Raw genomic sequence first — 20,729 nt, forward strand, 5'->3', positions numbered from 1 at the left:
CCAAAAACGTTAATTATTGAGCATAACTAGAAAATATTAAAAGAAAATTCTACCAGATTAAAATCGAGTAAAAGTCTAAAAACTTTTCTTCATATCAGGTGAAAAAGAATGCATTACTGAAAATTAAATTATCCATTTTTCCGGCGTTTTCAATAGTGAAAACCATAGATCTACCAATATTTTTAATTATGCATTTTGTAGAAAAAAATAATTTAAATATTAATGCGTAAAAAAAATGTAAAATGTACTAAATAACCTGTAAAATATTCTACTCAGATGATAACAATTTTCATTGGATGATAAATTTAGCATACACCTCTCTTCCAAGTTTAGTGAAAACTGTGTATAAATATAATAAGATTTTAAAATTCTTTAAATTTTGATTTAAAGATACTCGATTTAATATATGGTTCATAAAACACAAAATATGCTCGCTTATTTATCATTATCAACACATTCTGGTCTTGAATTGGTCTTGAAACTATTTTCAAGGCCATTTGAAGGTCAAAATCAACGACCAATGAAAAATCGTTTTACAAAGCAGTACATTACACGGGTATTTCCTTTGTGCGCCATTTTAACAGCGGAAAGCCGACAGACTCTAGAGACAGGGCTCATTACCAGAACTTATTAAGAAAAATCAAAATGTCAGAGGAGAAAAAGGTAAAGACTCAGTAAAGGAACGGACTTTCGAAAAAAGCATCTTAAGATTCGCCAAAGTTATTACTGCGACACTCCTTCCCGCGTTGAGATTTGAACAATGCTGTTTTCGTTTTCCCCATGTGGTGTGGAAGGCACGCGTCTTATTAGTAAACTGTCGTCATGTGTATTTTCTTTGAGTTTATAATGATACAATAAAACAAATAATAGATTCAAATGACCATTAGTAAGCCTCGACCACATTTGTTTATTGAAAAATAATTTTACTGAAAAAGGGGGGGGGGGTAGATAGATTATGAGTCGTTGATACTGGCATTACTTCTAATTTGTTACTTTTTAAAGTAAGAGCTAAGTAAAGATTTGAAAATTTCAAATCTGTTGAATTCTGTTGCTTTGCTTTTATGTTCAGCTCTAGACTTGTACTTAATTAATGTTTTTCATATTTAAAATAAAAGTGTGTCCGCGTTCTAATTACTTAGTGTATTCTTTTATTTATTTCAGGATGAAATTAAACCTGAAAGCAGTGAACACATTAACTTAAAGGTCACTGGACAAGATGGAAGTGTTGTGCATTTTAAAATTAAGAAGAACACCCCCCTGAGGAAACTGATGTCTGCATACTGTGACAGAGCTGTAAGTATATATTTTTTACTTCAACAGTTCTGTACTTGATAATGAATAATAATTAATGTAAATTTGTTTTGAACACAAAATTTGAAGACCTTCACTGTATTTCTTTTTTTTTCCCAGGGATTAAAGCTTGGAGTTGTGCGATTTAGATTTGACGGAAATCCCATTAATGAAACAGACACACCTTCAGGGGTAAGTAAAATGATTAGATTTCTAGTTTTCCTTTGTTTAAAAAATAATAAAGTCATCATCTGATCAGGTATTAGTTTATTATTACTCAATTCTTGTTGAAATGAGTGTGTTCTAGAACCAATGTGTCTTTAAAAGTTTCAATTTGTGTCTAAATTTTGTTTTCTACTTTATAGTTGGATATGGAAGACGGAGATAGTATAGATGTATTTCAACAGCAGACAGGAGGTTTATTGTGAGAATATAGACATGAAATGGAACTTAGTGTAACTGACTAATGCAACATTCAGACTAAAAGTGACGGTGCCTGATCTTCAGTTCATACATCATCTCATTCTGTTTATATTTCATCGCTGTCTTCATTGGCACCAGTGTGGTACAAAGCTACAGTACAGCAGAGAAAGCATCTCCGGAGTAGGTGTGGTCAAAACTCTGGTGTCACAAGCTTACATTTGTTTTTATGTACTGTAAATATATATATTTAGTTTATGTGTATTACCCCCTAAAACACGCATTCTGACTTTAATTTAAGGGAAAACAATACCTGTGAAAACATTTGTTGTACGGAATTTGATGGGTTCTCAATATGGAGATTTTGTGCAACTGTCTTGTGTATTTTGTATAATTTTTGTTTTATACCTCAATGTCCAGGGCATAGAAGTCCTGAGTATTACACCAGCTTCACGGAACAGTTACACACACCAATAAATCCAAGGGAAGAATCGCCCATCTAGTCTCACTAAATTAAATGTGCAAAAGTTTAAAAAATTAAGTCTACTCGCTTTAGAATTTATATCTAGAAAAAAAAATTTCCTCATTCTAATTCTATGGACTATTATTTTAGCATTTTATGAATTTTTTGATTTCTAATGTGTATTCGATCTTGCGTCATATTGTTTTAATTATTTTGTAAGGACCAAAAAACAGAATTTTCTTGGCTGTATTGTATTTGTAGTAGAAATTTTTAGATTGTTACTTAATTTTGCATTGGTTTGACATGATATTCAAAGAAACTGTCAGAGAGACAAAACTAGAACTATGTAGTGGCCCAACACAAATCCGAGTGGGTAATGTGAGGTTGTTATTTTAATTAACACAATTGTTTGCAATATGTTGTAAAAATGATGTAATTCATTTCTCACATTTGTCAATAAAAAGTATACAAGTTTTTAACTGTATTTATGATGGTTCTTAATTTACTATCTGGTATATATGGCAGAAAATATGCGGTTTTTGAAACAAGGTGGAAAAAAAGTTGCCAATACATGTACTGAATAAGCAAGGTAAAATAACTGCCATTTTGACACTTCATTCTGATTTGACGGTTGTTAAAGTGATAGAGAAAAGTACTGCGTAAGATAAAAGACTTAATATCAAAACTTCTTGATCTGCAGATTCAGCATTAGAAATGATGGTTTAGCAAATGTATTTTTTTTTTTAATATTGTTGATTAAAATAAACCCAACAAGTACAATCGTGATTTTGTAGCAGTATAGACAGGAAAGATTCTATTATTGCAGTACCATTACAAATGAAAGGGCATAAATAGTTAAATATAAATAATCATGTTTTAAAAGTTTACCCAGTCATATTGAGGTGTTTGTAGAAACATAACTTGATATGATGAATTACATCTTGAAGCACAATGAAGGCATTTGCTGCCATATTTCTCTTTTAATGCTGCTATCCCTACAACCCTTGTATAACCTGAAGATGCCTCATCAGTTTAAATTATTTTGCTGTAGATGTCTCACCTGTGTGAACCTACATCATACATTGCCCATGTTACTCGGTGGTGATAAAATTATCTAAGTTCCTGTACTTTTTAACAGCCAGGAGAATACTAACATCAAATATAAATCATTACCCACGAGTTTCAAGTGTGCAATTGGATGTGATGATGCCTATTTATGAGTACCATAGTGTTCAGCTTTAAGCAATGCTCTTTTTTTGAGGAGGCAATAACTTACCTGTATGTTGTCAGACCCCAACTCAGTACTTTCATTGATGCCAAGCTTGCTTTAACTCATACATGAACTGTATATAAATGATCATTTAAGTTCTATTTACCATTTGAGATACAATGGAATGCAGGAAAACTTGAGATTTTTGTACAGTTTTTTCCAGGGTAGCAAGTAGAATCACATTTTTTAACAATCAAATATCATGAAATAGTTTTCAGTTATAATAATGACTTTTATGTGCAAATAATTATGATGTGGATTTTGATCATCATTATTGTTTGTTGACAATTTTATCAATTTGAATCAGGACACAAAAATGATTCGATGGAAAAAAAAAAAAATAAAGTTCAGATTGAAATCATTGTGAAAGGATAATAATTGTGCATTTTGGGGGTAGTTGCATAACTTGGGGGGGGGGGGGGGGGGGGTAATCTTCCGTTTTCCATACACATGACTTTAAATTTGAAGGATTATCATCAACACACTTGAAAATTGGAGATCCAAAGAGGTCCTTATGCTCTAAATTATAACAAATTTCAAATTTTAAGCATTTATTAAAGTGGAATAAACATGAAAAATAAATCTTTCCTCAAGACATGTATAAAGATAAAATAATAACACATGTATTGAGTTCTATACAAAAAGAAAATGCTTAATCTATTGTTGTATTTAATATAGGAAACTAAATTACACATGAAATTTTTGTAGATTACCTAGCATAGCATGTAAAATTATGTCTGTATACCAAATACAAGTAAATATTTATATGTTTGGCACTGAAAATTGGAACATTTTAAATGGTTTTCCTACTTTTAGTGTACATAAAAAAGAAAATTCTCCTCAATTTTATACAACACTGTTACTACAGGTTGCTGAATTTTGAAGAAAGAAAATGTGACTTTGATAAACAACAGATAGTCTAATGGATACAAAAATTAAACAACTAGTATTTCCTTTAAAAAACTTTCTTTTAAATTTAATGCCCTCAAGTTTTCAGATCAAAACCATCCACAATAAGATAATGGTCACTCAAAAATGCAAATCTTAACATTCACGTAAGATATAGCATGCACAACAACAAAAATATTGCAAAATATCTGATTATACATGTATTTACTTTCATTAGAAGCTTCTAATAGTTACCTGTTAACAATGGGGAGAAATACTGGCAATTTAACTCATAACCTTTTATCATTATATACCAAACATATTCAAATGTACAAGTAATTCACAATAATTTTTTTTTACAATACAGTTGTACCATGTTACCTTGTGGCTTTTTTTTCTTTAACTCCCACAACCATTTCTCTGGTTTCTAGTGTGTTTTACCATAAACAATCCTTTTTTTTAATTAAAAGATTTTGTAACAGTGACTCCAAAAGCTTGACTTGATGCAATATCAAGTCCTAGCTTGAGAGACTTAAAATTAAATTGAATAGGAGGCACCAAGAACAAGATTCAGATGCCAAAAGTCCCTAACTTCTTGTTACTTATTTTCCAGTACTTGGATACATACATGTATACCTTAACATACACCTTAAATTGGCCCAAACAGAAGCAAATGGAACCAAAAAAGATAGCACCCTGACAATGAGGGCAAAAGGGGTGAATATTTCCCTATATCAGTATCTTGTAGGACAGTAAGTCATGTAATTTTTAACAAAATTAACGTACAACTTTTCAATTGCCAAACTACTTTTAATAAAATATACTTTTAATTGAATATTACATGCTGTGGTAAAAAAAAAATCCAATCATTCATGGAATAAAAATGTAAATAAAAATAACATACAGATCAGAAATTTCAAGTCATAGCCTCTCATACTTAACAATCAACAGAATAATGTGGACCCTAGCTATAATTATCTAATCAACAAACTAATTCAGTTAAATCTGCTACAATTTTAATCTGGTAACAGAAAAATTCTTGTTGGCAAGTAATATCTCATATATTGTACACAAAATGACAAAAACTTAAGAAATTAAACTCCTATGAACAAATAAAAGAAACTTTGACAAGAATAATCAACAGCCATAAACTACGTGTACTCTCACATAACATAACTAGAAATAACAAAGAATACATTTCCTTAACAATGGTTTTAATGAGGGGGAATTGCACTAGGTCCATCTGCTGGTTAAGGAAATGTACGCACTACAGTAAAGCAGTAAACAGCAGAATTGTACAAAAGTCTGGATGAATATGCTGCCTTATACCAGATAGTCGTGAATTGCCGTTTTGTTTTTACACATTAGGTTTGCTGCACCTTGACTTTAGCTGCTGAACAAGTTCCGAGATCTTCAACGAAGCACCCACTTTCATTCCAGTAATGCTTGCAATCTGCTCCTTTGACAGCGTAAGCAACCTCTGGCCATCAATCCCCTACAAAGCAAACAAAAACTTGCCATCAAGCATCTTCCCTTCAAGTTTATTAATGTAGATTCCTAATTAAACATGAGGAATTAATATCTGTGTAAAATTTTCAATTCTCGCTTTTATTTTTCGGATATATGTTAATTATGAGAAACTATGATAAAAATTCGGCATTCAAAATTCTTTGTTCTCGTGATTTGATGGAAAACGTTTGAATTGCAGAATTAAGAACTCTCGTAAAATAAGGAATTTACAGTAATCATTTCGAAAAAAACAAAGATAATTTTTTTTGAACTTTTGTACATGCATAATACAATAAAACTCAGAGCAATTACCATTTTGACAAAGCTTTCGCAGTACAAGGCACAGTCATGCGACTTCAGGAAATAGCAGACGTCGGACACGGACCACTGATCAGGCGACACCGTTGACTGACGTGCCGCTAATAACGACATCTGTTCATTACCCTGGGAAGATGCAGGTGTGATGATTTTGACTTGATTGGTGGTTTTTGACATCAACAGGTTGGACAAGGCTGTTTTCCCATTTGGTGAACTGGAAATGCTGGTATTGGATTGATTTGACAGATTGTCACTAATGTCCATTGGTTCCTGTTTGACATATGGCTGTGATGTAGATTTTGTATGACTATCAGAATGACGCGGTGTTTGTGACGAGGGTTTTAGCTGGTTCTCTGTGATAGAATGAGGGCTGAGTTGTGGCGGCCCATCATTGGTACTGGTGTCAGATGTCTCCATTTCTTGGGATCCTGTAAAAAGAAGAGCAGTGACTGTTAACTGTGTCATAAGTAGTTTGTTGTAGCTTAACCTCTATATAAATATAACATGTGCTTAATAAGTACCACAAATTATTGTAGTATTAATAATGATAATCAATTTTAAGTAAGGAATTTACAAATTATCATTTGTTAATTTTTTTCATTCATTCTTGAAAAGCATGATGTTCATAAGCTTGCACTTTATACCTAGTTTCTGTGGTGCTGAGCAGTTAAATATTATTGCATTGCAACACATACACATGAATTTTAATGCGTGTAAAGTGAAGAAGTCATTTCTCTACCTACATTCCATTTGATGACGGATTCAAGAGTAATCATTATCGTCATATGGATCTCGCACACAATAACCATAAAACTCTCAAGTACAAAGGGCAAGTATTTAAAATGCAGAATCACAATCACTTTATTGAGGTTTACAAATGTAGAATACTTGATGGTTTGTGGAGTATGAGGGGTTAAGTGTTCAAAATGCAGAATCACAACCACTTTTCTGAAGTTTACAAATGTGGAATACTGGATGCTTTGTGGAGTAGAGAGGGCAGGTAATCAAAATGCATAATCACAACCACTTTTCTGAGGTTTACTACTGTAGAAATACTGGATGCTTTGTGGTACCCACAGAAGAAATGTTTACCTTTAGGGACGGCAGTCACCACAGGATCTACCAGCGGTGGCAGACTGTGGTGGGCTGGTCGTGTGCGGCTTCCATACGACAAGAAGCCCTGATCCCTGTTGTTTTCTTGCAGAGACCTCTGCTGCTGGTCAGCCAGAGGAGACCCCATCTTTGTCTTCCTCTCTGTTGAAATAACACAGTAAGTTAAGTTAAATGCATCACACCACACACAGCATCAAAAATGTGTGCTTCAATGCAGATCTGCATAATTGTTAAAACTAAAATATAAATTATCTTAGATCCAAGGAAACCTTTAATATTCTGAAAATATATACCTAGTTAATTGTCTGAAATGACACACATATTAAATGTGTAGCACTCAAAAATAGATAATTTATTAAGTTGAAAATTTAAGATTTACATGTTTAACAATAGCACATACAGGTACTTAAATATGAACCATTTCCCAATTACATAATCTACAATTAATTCAAAATCCATCATTCCAAAGTTGTTCTAAGGTACAATTATCACTGCATATTCAAAGTTATCCCCTCACCACCATTCTAATTAATAAAGCTTAAAAATATTTGCAAAAACTGCACCTTAGAACTATCTAAATAAGACAAATACAATGCATGCTCCAAGTGAAAGTTAAGAGAATATGAAGTGTGTAATGTAGAATCAATTCACTTCTACATGGGTAGCTAACCGGTTTTCTTACTCTTTCTTGGGCCTTTGTAAATCTGCGTTTTACCCTTGCGTTTCTTCTGCTCTTTTGACATTTTGTGTGTTGGCATAATTTGCTGAACTTGTTCCACTAAAATAATTCAAATATAAGGTTACTAAAAACTGTATCAACAATTTACTATGTACATGTAACCAAGCATCTCTGACACATACACTTACTATACCTGTAAATACATGCATAAATTTGAAGACAAAAAAATTTCATCAGCAAATTAAAAGGCACCAAAGTATATGCATTCATGAAAAAAATTATTTTGAAAACATGATCTTAGAGAGTAATAGCTGACCTTTGACCCTTGGTCCTTCCAGACTGTAGTCCATGACCTCGCACCATCCCACGGGGTACATGTCTGGGGACTCACAGTCCACCCACTGGTCATACTCGTTCTCCCACCCATCAAAGTGGACCCTCAGTAAGCGCCCCACCACTTGTAGCACTGTTCCCACACAGATCAGCCTAAAACAAACAGCACATGCCTGGAATTCATGTTGAAGAATTGTGACATCATTTGATTCATTCATGATAGACAGATTAAATACATTACCTGCCTTATATTATTTAATGCATCAAATCAAACTTTTTACACAAAATTTATCAAATTGTGCCTCACATTTAAAAACTGGACATTATTGTTTATATTTAGACTACATGTAAATGCAATACCTGCTATATAACTTTTTATGCATCCAATTAAAAACTGCATTAACTGAAAATTTATTTATCAATTTGTGCTTCACATACCTTGGCTCCATCAAGTCCACAGCTTCAATCTTCATCCCACTCTTAAAACCATGTTTAGGTATGTCCTAAAATCAAAATCTTCCTTATTATCAACTGACACACTAACATTGTATGGATTAACTACTGAGAGGAAACAGCATATTTCTATAATACTACTGGTGAGGTACTTACTTTGTCAAATAATTTGACAGGTGCTGCTATAGCTTTGGTTTGTTTCAGATAGTCAAACCATTTAAATGGACCCTTGTGACCTAAAATATACAAAGATACATGAAAGACAGAATCCATGCCTTGACAATTTTTGACACTCAAATGTATAGATGTATGTGTATAAATAATGAAACTATGGTACCGTCAAAAGAGGATAATGTAATTTTCACTGATTTACATGACCGTTAGGAGTACCTCTGTAGTTACAAATATATGGACAAATATGAAAGTTAACAAACCTCTGGGAGGAGTAAGGTCAAGGCCGTTGATTTTACAGAACCCCACAGGAAATATACAGGGTGAGGTGGCGTGGTAGCAGAACCAATCAGACCCATTCTCTGCCATGGACCCGTCAATACCAATCATCAGGTAATTATTCTTCAGCACCTGAACACAAGTTTTATCTCAGGTTAATACTCCCAAAATTTAACTTTCATGTTCACATACACCAGTAAATATGGTTTTTTTTTTAATATATAATTAAGAAAGATACCATGACTGGACTTTTTACAAATAGCAATCATTTATAAATTACATCTCTAGTTAAGCACAATACCTTCATAACTGTTGCAACACAGATTGCAGAGAGGTTCAATGGATCAATAGCTTCAAGCTTCATTCCAACTTGAAATTTTAATCCATTTGGGGGTTCTTTCATCTAGCAGAAAATAAATATAAGTATAAAGTAAGAGAAAATATTTATAAATAAATACACATGTTGATTTGCAGTACTTGGAAAAGAAATCAAATCTTTGTCTTAACCTTTTAATGTATTACTTACTTTGAAAAACAAACTTGGTGTAGCATCATTAGCATCATATTTTTCAACAGCAATCTTATTTAAACACTTGTTTCTATAATCTGAAAAAAAAGAGTACTGGATATGTCATAAATACTTTCATAACACTATCATCAGTATTATTTCTATGCAAATAACCAGGGGTATCCATGCATCTACAAATACCAAAAGCCTTTTTAAGTCTATTGACCAACTGATCCATTGTCAATAAGGATTTCAACTGGAAACATAGCACCCTTGTCAAGTAAACTTTTAGAGGGATATCTACCTATTATGACCTATCTGAGTACAGAAATTATCAAAACAATGGCAAAAACTTCATGCATAAATCAGTGCTCTGCAAAAAATTGATTAGAACATCAAAATACTTAAAATACCTTGTGTTTACACAAATACATACCGTTATCATAGAGTTCAGACCTACCATTAGTGGCATGAAGTTTGTGCCCACTCTGCTGTGACCAGGCGATGGGGTGGACTAGAGAGGATCTGCAGTGACACCAAAAGTCGTCCTCCTCCTACAAAGCCAGTCAAATGTATTCACGTATATTTAAAGTCAATTCAATTATAAACTATGTGAATATAAGTCTACTGTAATCAATTCCTGACAAGGATAAATACTGAGACAATTGGTAAGTTACATTACATGGTACACACCTTAGTGTCAGAATATTGCAGTCTCAGTCTCCCTCCTATGATTTCCTCTACCCTGGCAACACGCATGGCCGACACACACATTTTGTCAACCACTTCTACCTGCATGTGGTACTTGAAACCATGGCTGTTGATGGATTCCACCACCTGCAACAAAACAGCCGTTGTTTAAAACATACATGTAGAATACAATTTTATCTAATTAAACACAATGCACGATCTAAACTATTCACTGAAATTTTTTTTCGTCTTTCTAACCTTGTTGTAGAAGTTATTGGGCAGAGTTCTAGAACCTGTCAATCTCTTTACAAGGTATTCTTTCCAATCCACATACTTGTTCTGAATGTCTGAAAATGATAAATGGCATATTAAAGTTGTCTCAGGAACTTATCACCTTAAGTATATACATGTATATATCTTGAAACTCAGTTTGTATACCAAAGAAAAATAAAATTTCCTTACACTTTGGGGGAACAAGAGGTTTCCCACTTGTAGCACACCAGCCAACTGGATGGACCTCATCTGTACAGAGATTGACCCAGAAATCATGTGACGGGTCATTGGCATAGCCCTCATACCGCATCAGTGCCTTATATCCTATCAAATAACATACATACAAAGCATTAGATTCTACCGAAATTTTTTTTTGAAAAAAAATACAATCACTTCGCTGTAAGCATCAATTCATCATAAGCGTGTTCGCTATAGTTGTGTTTTACTGTACCTCCTATTTTGATGACAGTGGCTATCCAGAATGCGTCACTAGATAGATCACACTCGAAGTTAATGACCTCCAGCTTCATCCCTGTGGTAATGTTGTGCCAGCTATCATACATAGGGCACTGTAAGAAATATCACATACATAAATACGCATTGACACTTTGAGAAGAAACGCTACAACATTTTCAAAAATAAATCTCAAAAATTGATACATACATGTTTGAAGTAGCTGACAGGTGCTGCCTCAGCTCCTCCCGAGGATAAGTAAGGTCCCCAGTCAAAACCTTTCAATCCACCTTTAAAAGAATAATACGATGATAAATGTACATGTAAATGATTAATAAGTGTTAAAAACTGAAACAAAATTTTCTGGAATGCATTTGATTTAAACCAAAATCTTAAACATCAAATGCTAGTTCATAAAAACAAATGCATTTCATTTAATATCACTGAGAGAACACAGTTATTATGGATTAAACTTCTAAACATAGAATTTTACATCCCCCAAAAAGCATTTACCTGCTCTCTTTGTCAGGGTTCTGGGCACATTGTCCACAGGCCGCTGGAGATGGGCTTGATTTGCCAATTTTTTAGCAGCTGGCTTCTTTGGTGGCTGAAGGAAAGCAAAGCTCACTGATAAATATATATACATATGAACTACACATTCAAACAAGAACTTTAGAAAATAGTAATTATTTTTTACCAAAGGAGAAATGACTCCATCTCCCTTTCCTGTTGGACTCTGTTTACCCTCCCTCTGAGAAGTGGCAAAACTTCTAGAGCAAGAAAGGCTGCAGAAACGCTTTGACTTGGAGTAAAACGCATGCTTTATTCCAACAGCACCACATTTTTCACAAGTAGCTGTAAATGAAAAACCATTGTCTTTTATAATTCAGTTAATATGCATCTTGACATCTGTTGCCAGACATGTTCGAAAAAATTATGTGCACTTGGTAATATATCTTACCCATTCCATCTTTTCCATTAATAAACTTAAATGGCATGGACTGAGGCGTTGATGTGTATGGACGCTCATTTTCATCGTCATCATCATCTTCAGTGTCTGACCCATCTTGGTAATCGTCATTGTAGTCATCATACATATTACTGTATTCATCATCATTCTAGAAAGTTTTATGATATCATGACATTTATATAGTTAAACATTTTAATACACTGTATCAGCTTTTTAACAAGTAGCAGAGTTGTTATCCAATATCCACCAAAGAAAAAGTCAATAAAGTCTAGAGCCATCCAAGATGCTGCTTTAAATACACCTTACAGTGTAAATGTAGCCATCTAATGATAACTTTAAAGTGCTTACAGAGCCTACTACTTACACCTATATTGCTCCCATCATACACAGAATCTGACTTGGTGTCTCCCATACTGAGGTTGGAATCCTCCCTCCTGGAGAAGGAATCTCCATCCATGGAATCTCTTGTATTCCATCCTCCCCAATCTAGAGTTACAAAACAAATTCTCATCATTTTCATTTTTTGAAAAGCAACTCTTAATTGTTCTATGATTTTTCAATAATTGTAAAACATTAATATGGTTTATTGTTGTATTTTTGAAATTTGAGAATAGATATCAGTCATACCTGTATCACTCTGATCCTGAAAGAAAAAAAAGATACAAAATTAAATTAAAAATATGTAACATTTTTTCATTTTAAAAATGATACCGTATATCCAGGTTTTTTTTCGCATGTCAACATATTTGCGAAAATGGGGAAAATGTGTAGCATTTTAAATTCGCGTCAGTCATTTTTTTGCAATTTAAATTGTTTCTTATAGAAAATGATACATTATATGATTATATAATTTCTGGGTATTCAATAATATGTGATTTAAAAGACATCGCGAAAAAAGCAAAGATTAGAGCATCGCGAAAATTACCAGACATACGGTATATGAATTAACAATATAATATTAACAATATAATATAATGTACAAAAATAAATAAAAGGCGGGCTAGTGGCCATATTTTAATCATTGTTCCAGAGTAGATTGTTTTAAACAATTGATATTCATGTTGTCTCTACATAGGAACTGGTAAGCATAGCTTTTAATTACTTCTTTTTACAAAGTCTAAAATTTAATTATATTGTGCAATTGTCAAAACCATAACATGGTCTAACCTTCAACTGTTGATTTAATACTAGTGTATAGATATTTGTAATACAGACTTCTTTTATCTAAAACAACCATAATATTAATGCCTACATCTGTACAAAGAACACCAATTTCAAAATTCAGAAATCATTAGACATGGCTTTTTATTTGACATTTTACTTTTGCCGAAAATTACTTTGCAAATAAGAAAATATAAACTGCAATGAAAAAGAGAATAAAATGGGAACCCTAACTGTGTATCAAATTTTGAACTTTATCTGAACTCTAGACTTCACATCATGTCAAATTTCATTGGATCTTGACCTCCGACAAAACGTTAGCAAATACAGTGAGTATTAATTTCTATATGTTAATTAAATTATTCAAAATACATAAACTCTGTAGTGTTCTACTTCAAGTTGTAAAGCTAAACCTGGCCGTAGTCAATGATAACAATGGTTGAGCTTAAGCGGTCATCTATACCAGTATGAACTAAACTCCAAGAATCTACATCTTTTGGTTTGCAACGAGATGAAGATGAAGGCTGTACCTGCCCACTTAACTATAGATCATTAGGCCTGTGCATACATGATGCATGTACAAACTGTTTAATATGCTTATCCTGCATCATATTAAATTCAACGAACTACAAAACCAGTAACAAAATAAAATAATTTGACATAATTGTTCTAATCGTTATAAAAAAAACCAACACGATATCCATGCCAACATTGGAGAAATGTTCCCTTTACCTTGACCCACAAACATTGCAGGCAAGTATCAGCAGTAGGGATATTACAAGCAAATTTCTCGGATTCTTGGAGCAAAATTGGCTTAATTAACAATAAAATAATTAAACAAACAAAAATAGTTTAAATTTCATTTCAATTTACAGCATTTTAGCAAAATTCCATCCAAGTTCCAAACGTAAACACGGAGTCAGACTGCCGACCAATATCATAACAAACCGAGACAACATACTTCACGAGCGTTCGTACTTACCATACTGTTTTATCATAGAGCACACATAAAAGGATATGCCTTGTGATATTTTTCGTCTAACTTTTCTGTGATTACGGGTGCAAAAAGCTCCAGTCTGCTATCCTGGTCCCTAGATTTCGTGAAACAACAAATGTGTCGTATCTGTGCGCAGGTGCGACCCCTGTGCATCAGCACGTTAGAACAAATTTTATTGGTGGTTGAAAATGAGATTTTGCTATACGAATTTTTTTCACCAATGAAAAGCCCCCTTACAAATGATTCCTAAAATAGGCATTTTCTTAATTTGTGAACCATTACGCATGCACCTAAATGTAAACTTCCGGCAGTTTTTGTAAGCATGTAAGTTGTTGATACTCTACTATACTTATGTGCAGCTTTGTTTGTAATGATTCTTTCTACACAGTTCTCAAGCCAATAAAAAATTAATTATATTTTAATAGCCTAAATGAAATATGTTTAGCCACCGTGTTTGTTAAAAAAGGTTAATAAACAACATTTAGTTCAAGTTTCACTGAAAATGCAGTACATATTTTGCATGCATATATCTTTAATATTCCGAATGCCCTGAATATATCGAAATAAGCTGGATTTCTCAACCTGTAATTCTTTTTAAATTTTATCTTAATTGCCTAACACCACTTTGTAGCAATGGGATAAAAATAGATATGGCGAAAAATTAGTCCTGACTTTTACCCCATTTCATTTGTAACCAGGAACAAGGATTGGCTGTTCGTTCGCCCTAAAACGCGCTCGCCCTTGACGCCGTTCGCTCTAGTTTCCGTTCGCCCTAGGTCCGTTCGCTCTTGACGCCGTTCGCACTAGGTCCGTTATTTTTATATAGGGTTAATTTATATATTTGTTGTGTATTCTGATCAATTTAAACATTATGAAGATATATATCAATTAATGAAAATAATACCACTTCTATAAATAATGACCATTTGACTTACGTGGCATTACTATATCGTTACGAAAACTTGTGAATTGATTTTATTTTTTTAATGTTACTAAATCTAATTTTCTTATGTATTTATTTTGTAATTATAATAAATTTTACCTCATAATATAACCGTATCATGATTATGAAATTTGTGGTTTTCGACGAGGGACCTATATATCAGAGAGCAGTCTTTGCAAAGTTACAATTAAAAAAAAAAACATGTACAGTTGCTGTTTATAACTTTAAAAAGGATATACCGCTACATGCTTGTCTCCCCAAACACAGTTATAAATAAGTATGCAGACTAATTGTGCACCCGCCCGTTATGATTGCTCTGGAAAAATAATGGAGCTTTGAATGAAATTTAATTAACGAATTCAAATAGAACCAGATGTAGTTTTCCTATGCTATGACAATGTATGTAATGTATACGCAAATAAACTACTACTACATATAGAATTATACACACAAATTTATGATTGTTCAAGCTATATAATTCACATTATGCTTTAATTATGTTATTTATCAATAATACGTATACATATATATAGCTATTAAACTTAATTTACTCAAGATATATGTTTATATCTTATGGCGTTATACAGTAGTATCTCATTTAGAGATCAAAGGATTGCGTTACGTAAATTCTTCAAAGATAAATTGTAGAATAGGTGATAATCATCTGCTAAGCTTCTCAATAAGTCAATTAAGGTCTCAATTTCTTTGACTGCTTAAAAACACCAAGCGAATCATTATAAAAACAAGAAGACGGTTATTGACAATTTACGGCAATAAAATCTTACAATTATACCAGGTAAGTCCGTTTTGATGAAGGAAAAACATCGAATATACGAATAATTAATAAAAGTTAATAAATTTTCAGTTATTAAGGTAAATGAAATAACTTATAATGAGGTTTATTAATAAACAAGGGGCGAACGAGGTTTAGAGCGAACAATAATTTGGGCGAACGATAATTAGAGCGAACGGACTAAGGCGAACAGGTGGATAGGGCGAACGAACCCGATACCAGTAACAAGGCACTGTTTTCTGGTGACAAAAGTAACATGTATGACAAAACTGATTATTTTCTTTCCGCTGGATGGTTTAATTTCATCCAGTAACAATGGTTACAGCTATATTCTATTGGTGACAAAAGGTAACAGAGGTGAGGAGCCTTTTTCTGTTTAGCAGGGGGTCTTATTTTAAAATAGAAAGGGGTAAAAGTCAGGACTAATTTCTGGCCATATAATTTCTGGCCATATATGGATAAAAAGGTTGAACTGTATATAAACTTTTTGTGTCAAGTGACCAGCTTTATCTGTTTTGAGGACCTGTTTTCACATTTCATTTATAATTATTTTTCAGGTCAGAATACTGGAAATCACAGCCCAGAAAATTTTGTGAATATTGTAAATGCTGGATAACAGATAATAAACCTGTAAGTAATTTCTGAAAAATCAATGATTAAAAAATATCAAGAAATAAATTAATTATTAAATGAGTAAATGTACCTAGTAGATATTGTTGATTAAGATTATTTAGAAGAACATGTATTTCATTCAGGCTATATTATTATATTCTTTTGTGACATAGTCAGACAAAATACTTAAGGTAAAACATGTTATTTCAAGTACATATTGTAATACCAGAGGAAGTTACTTGCATATTTTACTTGTACATATATTTAATTTTTACAGAGTGTTGATTTTCATGAGAAAGGAAAGAAACATCAAGAAAATGTTAAAAGAAAAATTGAAGATGTGAGTTATTTGTGCATTTAATGCTAAGGATATTTTATCAATCAGATTTAGTATTTTTTAAAGAGACTCAGAGCTATGGCCACTAGTCATCACAATATAAATTTACTGCAGTCTGAAGTATGAATGACTTTGATGATTCCACTGCATGACTTTTTTATTTTATAATTCATTTGCCACCATAATCTTCCAAGCTAAATTTAGCTTTAATATTTAACCACATACTTTTACTCATGTTAGAATGTCATATGGTTTACCCCGGTAATTTAAATGTTAACAAATATTTGGAATCTTTAATTGGTGATACTATAGTGACAGAATCTGCAGATGGCAAAAAGGCCTTCCATGGATGAAAAATTCGAGCACAAAGATTAAATTTAATGTGAATAATTATACTGATATATTTTTTTTTATCAGAGGTTGATAGAACAAACCTAAGATTAAATGTAGAATAAAAGGATTACTTGATTATATTGATAGACAGTTAGGTTCTGTGGTGCAGCACTATATAAGCCTATAACTTTAATGGTAGGTGAGAAAGAAGGGTATAAAGGATGCAAAGCAAAAGGAAGAGCTGGAGGATGATATTCAAAAAATGGAAAAGGTTTGTGAATTCATCTTCTCTGTTATGATTTCGGTATGTGAACAGTTTATTTATTTTTTTCTCATTGATGTGAATGAATGCAATTGATGTTTTTTTCTTTGAACAAAATTAGGCTGCCCTTGAGGCATTTAAAAAAGACCTAGCTAGTGACCCTGAACTTGCTGCCAAGTATGGAGTGAGAGTCAGATCGGAGGCTGGTAGGTTCATTTTAGATACCTCTTCAACTTAAGAATTATATACATAGAGTTCATTACCCATCCCTGTAATCAGTTTTTAAGAATAAAGTGTGAATGGATGGAAATCTATGCTACACATATAATTCATGAAAGAGACTGTGCATTTCTTGTAAATATATACTAGATCATTTAATTTCAAAAAATATTATATGTGGATTTTGGCTACGCAAATCCAGGTTTTAAAAAATGATTTTCTTTTAGAAATGAAATGTTTGCTTAATTTTTGTGAATAAGTGTATCAAATTTAGGCAAAGATTTTTTTTTGCCATTTCAAGCACTGGTAACTAGATAATACTTATGTACAAATTTATATGTTTTAATACAGTATAAATTCAATATTGATTTTTATGATCATGGAGGATGAATTTTGGTTACAGAAAAAGAAGCTGAGAAAAAACAGAAAGAGAAGGCATCTGATATAGCAAAACAGAAGGCACTAGAAGCAATAGAAAAGAAAAGGAAGGAAGGAGAGTGGTATGAAGCTAAATCGGCCGAGGGCTACACGTATTACTGGAACACCGTCTCACACGGTAATAATGGACACTGTAGTAAATACAAGCTCAGCTTATAGGATTGATTGATGCAACAAGTAAATGTGTCATTTTCATTTCTCTGACGTTTGAATTTCAATTACTGAAAAACTTGATCACAAAACATTAAATGTTACAATAATATGTAAAGTGTCAAATGTAACATTGTAAAGTTGATTTACTTTATTACAACTAGGGTTCATGTCATCATGTACATGTTTACAATGTACCACCCTTGCAAATATGAATTTTCAATCTTTTTCATGTTTAAGAATTAATATTTAAGTAATTTTTATACAAATAAACTTTTGTGGTGCAATTTTAGAATCAAAATGGGTTGCTCCCAGCGTCTATGTTTCTATAGAAGAACAAGAGGCGAAGAAAAAGAATGAGGAAGAAGAGGAACAGAAGGAGGCGGAGAAGAAGGCCAGAGTTGTATGTACATATGTAATACTGTGTAGGGTTTTCTTAGTGTGGTGCACATTTTAGCTAAATTCGGTAATTAACATAAGAGGATCAGAATTAAAGTTGCTAAGATAAAGGTACTGAATTCTTGACTTAATTGTATAAAATGGAAAATTGTTAAATTTTACACTCGCCAAAATAACCACGATATGAAAAGCATTTAAAGCAATATGAGCTGTATTTTTTAGAATTTTATTTTGCTGCAAAAACCTGCTAGTATGATAAGTCTGCATATAACTTAAACTTTTATGATAAATAAGATTTGAAAAAATCATTAATTTTTATCAAAGGAAATATTTCTCTTCTAAGGAATTTAAAGCAAACAAATTTTTGTACAGGAGGACAATAATTTTGCTCCAAATAAGGCTTTTTAACGGCCTTTTCCACAAAATATGGCGAACAGAAATTTAAAAACCATGATATTTTTGTCATTTTAGTAGAAAAGAACATTTTAGTATAAAAGAAATTCAACATGAAAAATGCAGCTCATATTGCTTTAAACATTATACACTTGTATGTAATGTTGAGCTTACCTCAGAATGGCACTAATTAGAGTGTCACCAGCTTGGATTTTTGCTTTGCTTTTATTTTTGATTCGAGAAATAATATTAAGGTATTCAAGGTACATATACATGGACCTGGTATAGAAGTTAAATTGTTCATAGATATAGTAATCTCTTTTCCATGTACATGGTATTGACATATCGGGTATTTATATTGCTTGATGTACTGAAGGGTACATTCATTCTTGTGATTTTATCGTCCAATGCTTATTTTAGCAAGAAGAACTAGATGCGCAGCCTGATGAAGTAGCAGTGGGACCACTTCGCTGGGGGACTACCTCAACATCAGCCTATGGCAACTGGAAAACAGTGAAGTAAGTCTATAGAAGGTTATCAGGCAGGAAGGGAAAAATATTCATTTCAGATGTAAACTGGCACTCATTTTGTTTCTTGTTCAATAATTAAGTGGCTCAGTAATTGTAAGTGCTTGGCCATTGACATAAGATTGCTGGCTCAAAATATGGTATGGGCACTGAAGTTGCAAAATATGATCTTGAACAAAACAGTTTATCTATTGTTTCAATCCACTCAACAGAAAAAGGGCTATTCTTGCAATGGGAGTTACCTTGCAATTGAATGGTGTCTTGCAAATGGAGTTTCTCACCCACTTCATATCACAGAAACTGTGCATAAGCATTGGCCCTATGAACTATGTCATTTTAAAAAGAATTCAACTTAATTCTGTTGGTGGACTTAAACTGTAAACAAATGAGGTCTCATTACAGGGAATTAAAAACTTATGTGTTCTTTCAGGGAACCCCCTAACCTTGATCTTCCGGAGGAACCCTCAGAGCCTCTCCCCATTGAAGACATTCCCCTCCCCGGGCCCCCTAAAGAGAAGAAAGAGAAACAAGAAGGAGGCAGGTTCAAAGAAAAGAGAGTCCAAAGTCTAGCGAGTGGCAATGACAATACAAAAGTGACTTTTAAAAAACGCAAATTAGGATCAGGGGCACGCAATACTAGACAACGAGAAGATGACGATTGACAAAGGGTTTTTATAGTAGCATCAAGTGAAGTTTGAACAAGTGATAAGATCATTGTTATGTTATTTGACAATACATGTATCTACATTGGCATGAAATTTATTATCTACATATTTGTTAAAGAGGAATTACAATTTTAACACAATTTAATGTAATTCCTCATTTTGATATTGAGATAGCTTTTTTGTGAAAAGATCTGTACTACATTTCCTGGGATCAACTTGACTTCAAAATGGATAACTTTGCAAAGAACAATTGTGTAATGTTTAATTTATTAAGATGTGACATAGGTTGAAAAAAACATTAAAGAAATTGCACTTAGTAATTTACTTATTAATGTTAGATTCAAAACAAATGAGATACATGTAGTACTAAAAATGAGACATTTTAAAAATAGAAACACACACAATAAACAAGATATGAAA

General features: G+C 32.7%; 3 protein-coding genes across 4 annotated transcripts; 2 read left to right on the plus strand and 1 right to left on the minus strand.

The window, feature by feature from the left end:
• The first annotated feature begins 511 nt into the window (after nt 1-511).
• LOC128193069 (small ubiquitin-related modifier 2-like) lies at nt 512-2,652 on the plus strand. Its single transcript, XM_052866295.1, has 4 exons — nt 512-663; nt 1,162-1,293; nt 1,411-1,482; nt 1,656-2,652. The coding sequence occupies exons 1-4, from the start codon at nt 646-648 to the stop codon at nt 1,716-1,718; spliced, it is 285 nt and encodes a 94-aa protein (XP_052722255.1). The 5' UTR covers nt 512-645; the 3' UTR covers nt 1,719-2,652.
• A 1,331-nt stretch (nt 2,653-3,983) lies between these two features.
• On the minus strand, nt 3,984-14,392 carry LOC128157171 (MBT domain-containing protein 1-like). 2 transcript variants are annotated; one of them, XM_052819600.1, is made up of 22 exons: nt 14,224-14,392; nt 12,708-12,723; nt 12,445-12,566; nt 12,072-12,228; nt 11,808-11,965; nt 11,624-11,717; nt 11,321-11,400; nt 11,109-11,226; nt 10,847-10,981; nt 10,643-10,731; nt 10,388-10,531; nt 10,155-10,248; nt 9,713-9,792; nt 9,488-9,589; nt 9,171-9,318; nt 8,893-8,972; nt 8,722-8,786; nt 8,267-8,436; nt 7,954-8,049; nt 7,251-7,412; nt 6,153-6,586; nt 3,984-5,826 (listed from the first exon to the last, which is right to left on the minus strand). In XM_052819600.1, the coding sequence occupies exons 1-22, from the start codon at nt 14,224-14,226 to the stop codon at nt 5,689-5,691; spliced, it is 2,685 nt and encodes an 894-aa protein (XP_052675560.1). In that variant the 5' UTR covers nt 14,227-14,392; the 3' UTR covers nt 3,984-5,688. The 2 variants fall into 2 exon arrangements, with proteins under 2 accessions (XP_052675560.1, XP_052675559.1); XM_052819599.1 differs by having other exon boundaries at nt 7,942-8,049.
• A 90-nt stretch (nt 14,393-14,482) lies between these two features.
• Nucleotides 14,483-20,629, plus strand: LOC128157172 (WW domain-binding protein 4-like). The gene is made up of 9 exons (XM_052819601.1): nt 14,483-14,562; nt 16,532-16,604; nt 16,864-16,926; nt 17,456-17,527; nt 17,640-17,724; nt 18,141-18,293; nt 18,619-18,728; nt 19,538-19,635; nt 20,075-20,629. Coding segments are annotated over exons 1-9 (888 nt in total). The 5' UTR covers nt 14,483-14,560; the 3' UTR covers nt 20,307-20,629.
• The last annotated feature ends 100 nt before the right edge of the window (nt 20,630-20,729 follow it).

The sequence above is a fragment of the Crassostrea angulata genome, chromosome 7 (assembly GCF_025612915.1).
Source record: "Crassostrea angulata isolate pt1a10 chromosome 7, ASM2561291v2, whole genome shotgun sequence".
Lineage (NCBI taxonomy): Eukaryota > Metazoa > Mollusca > Bivalvia > Ostreida > Ostreidae > Magallana > Magallana angulata.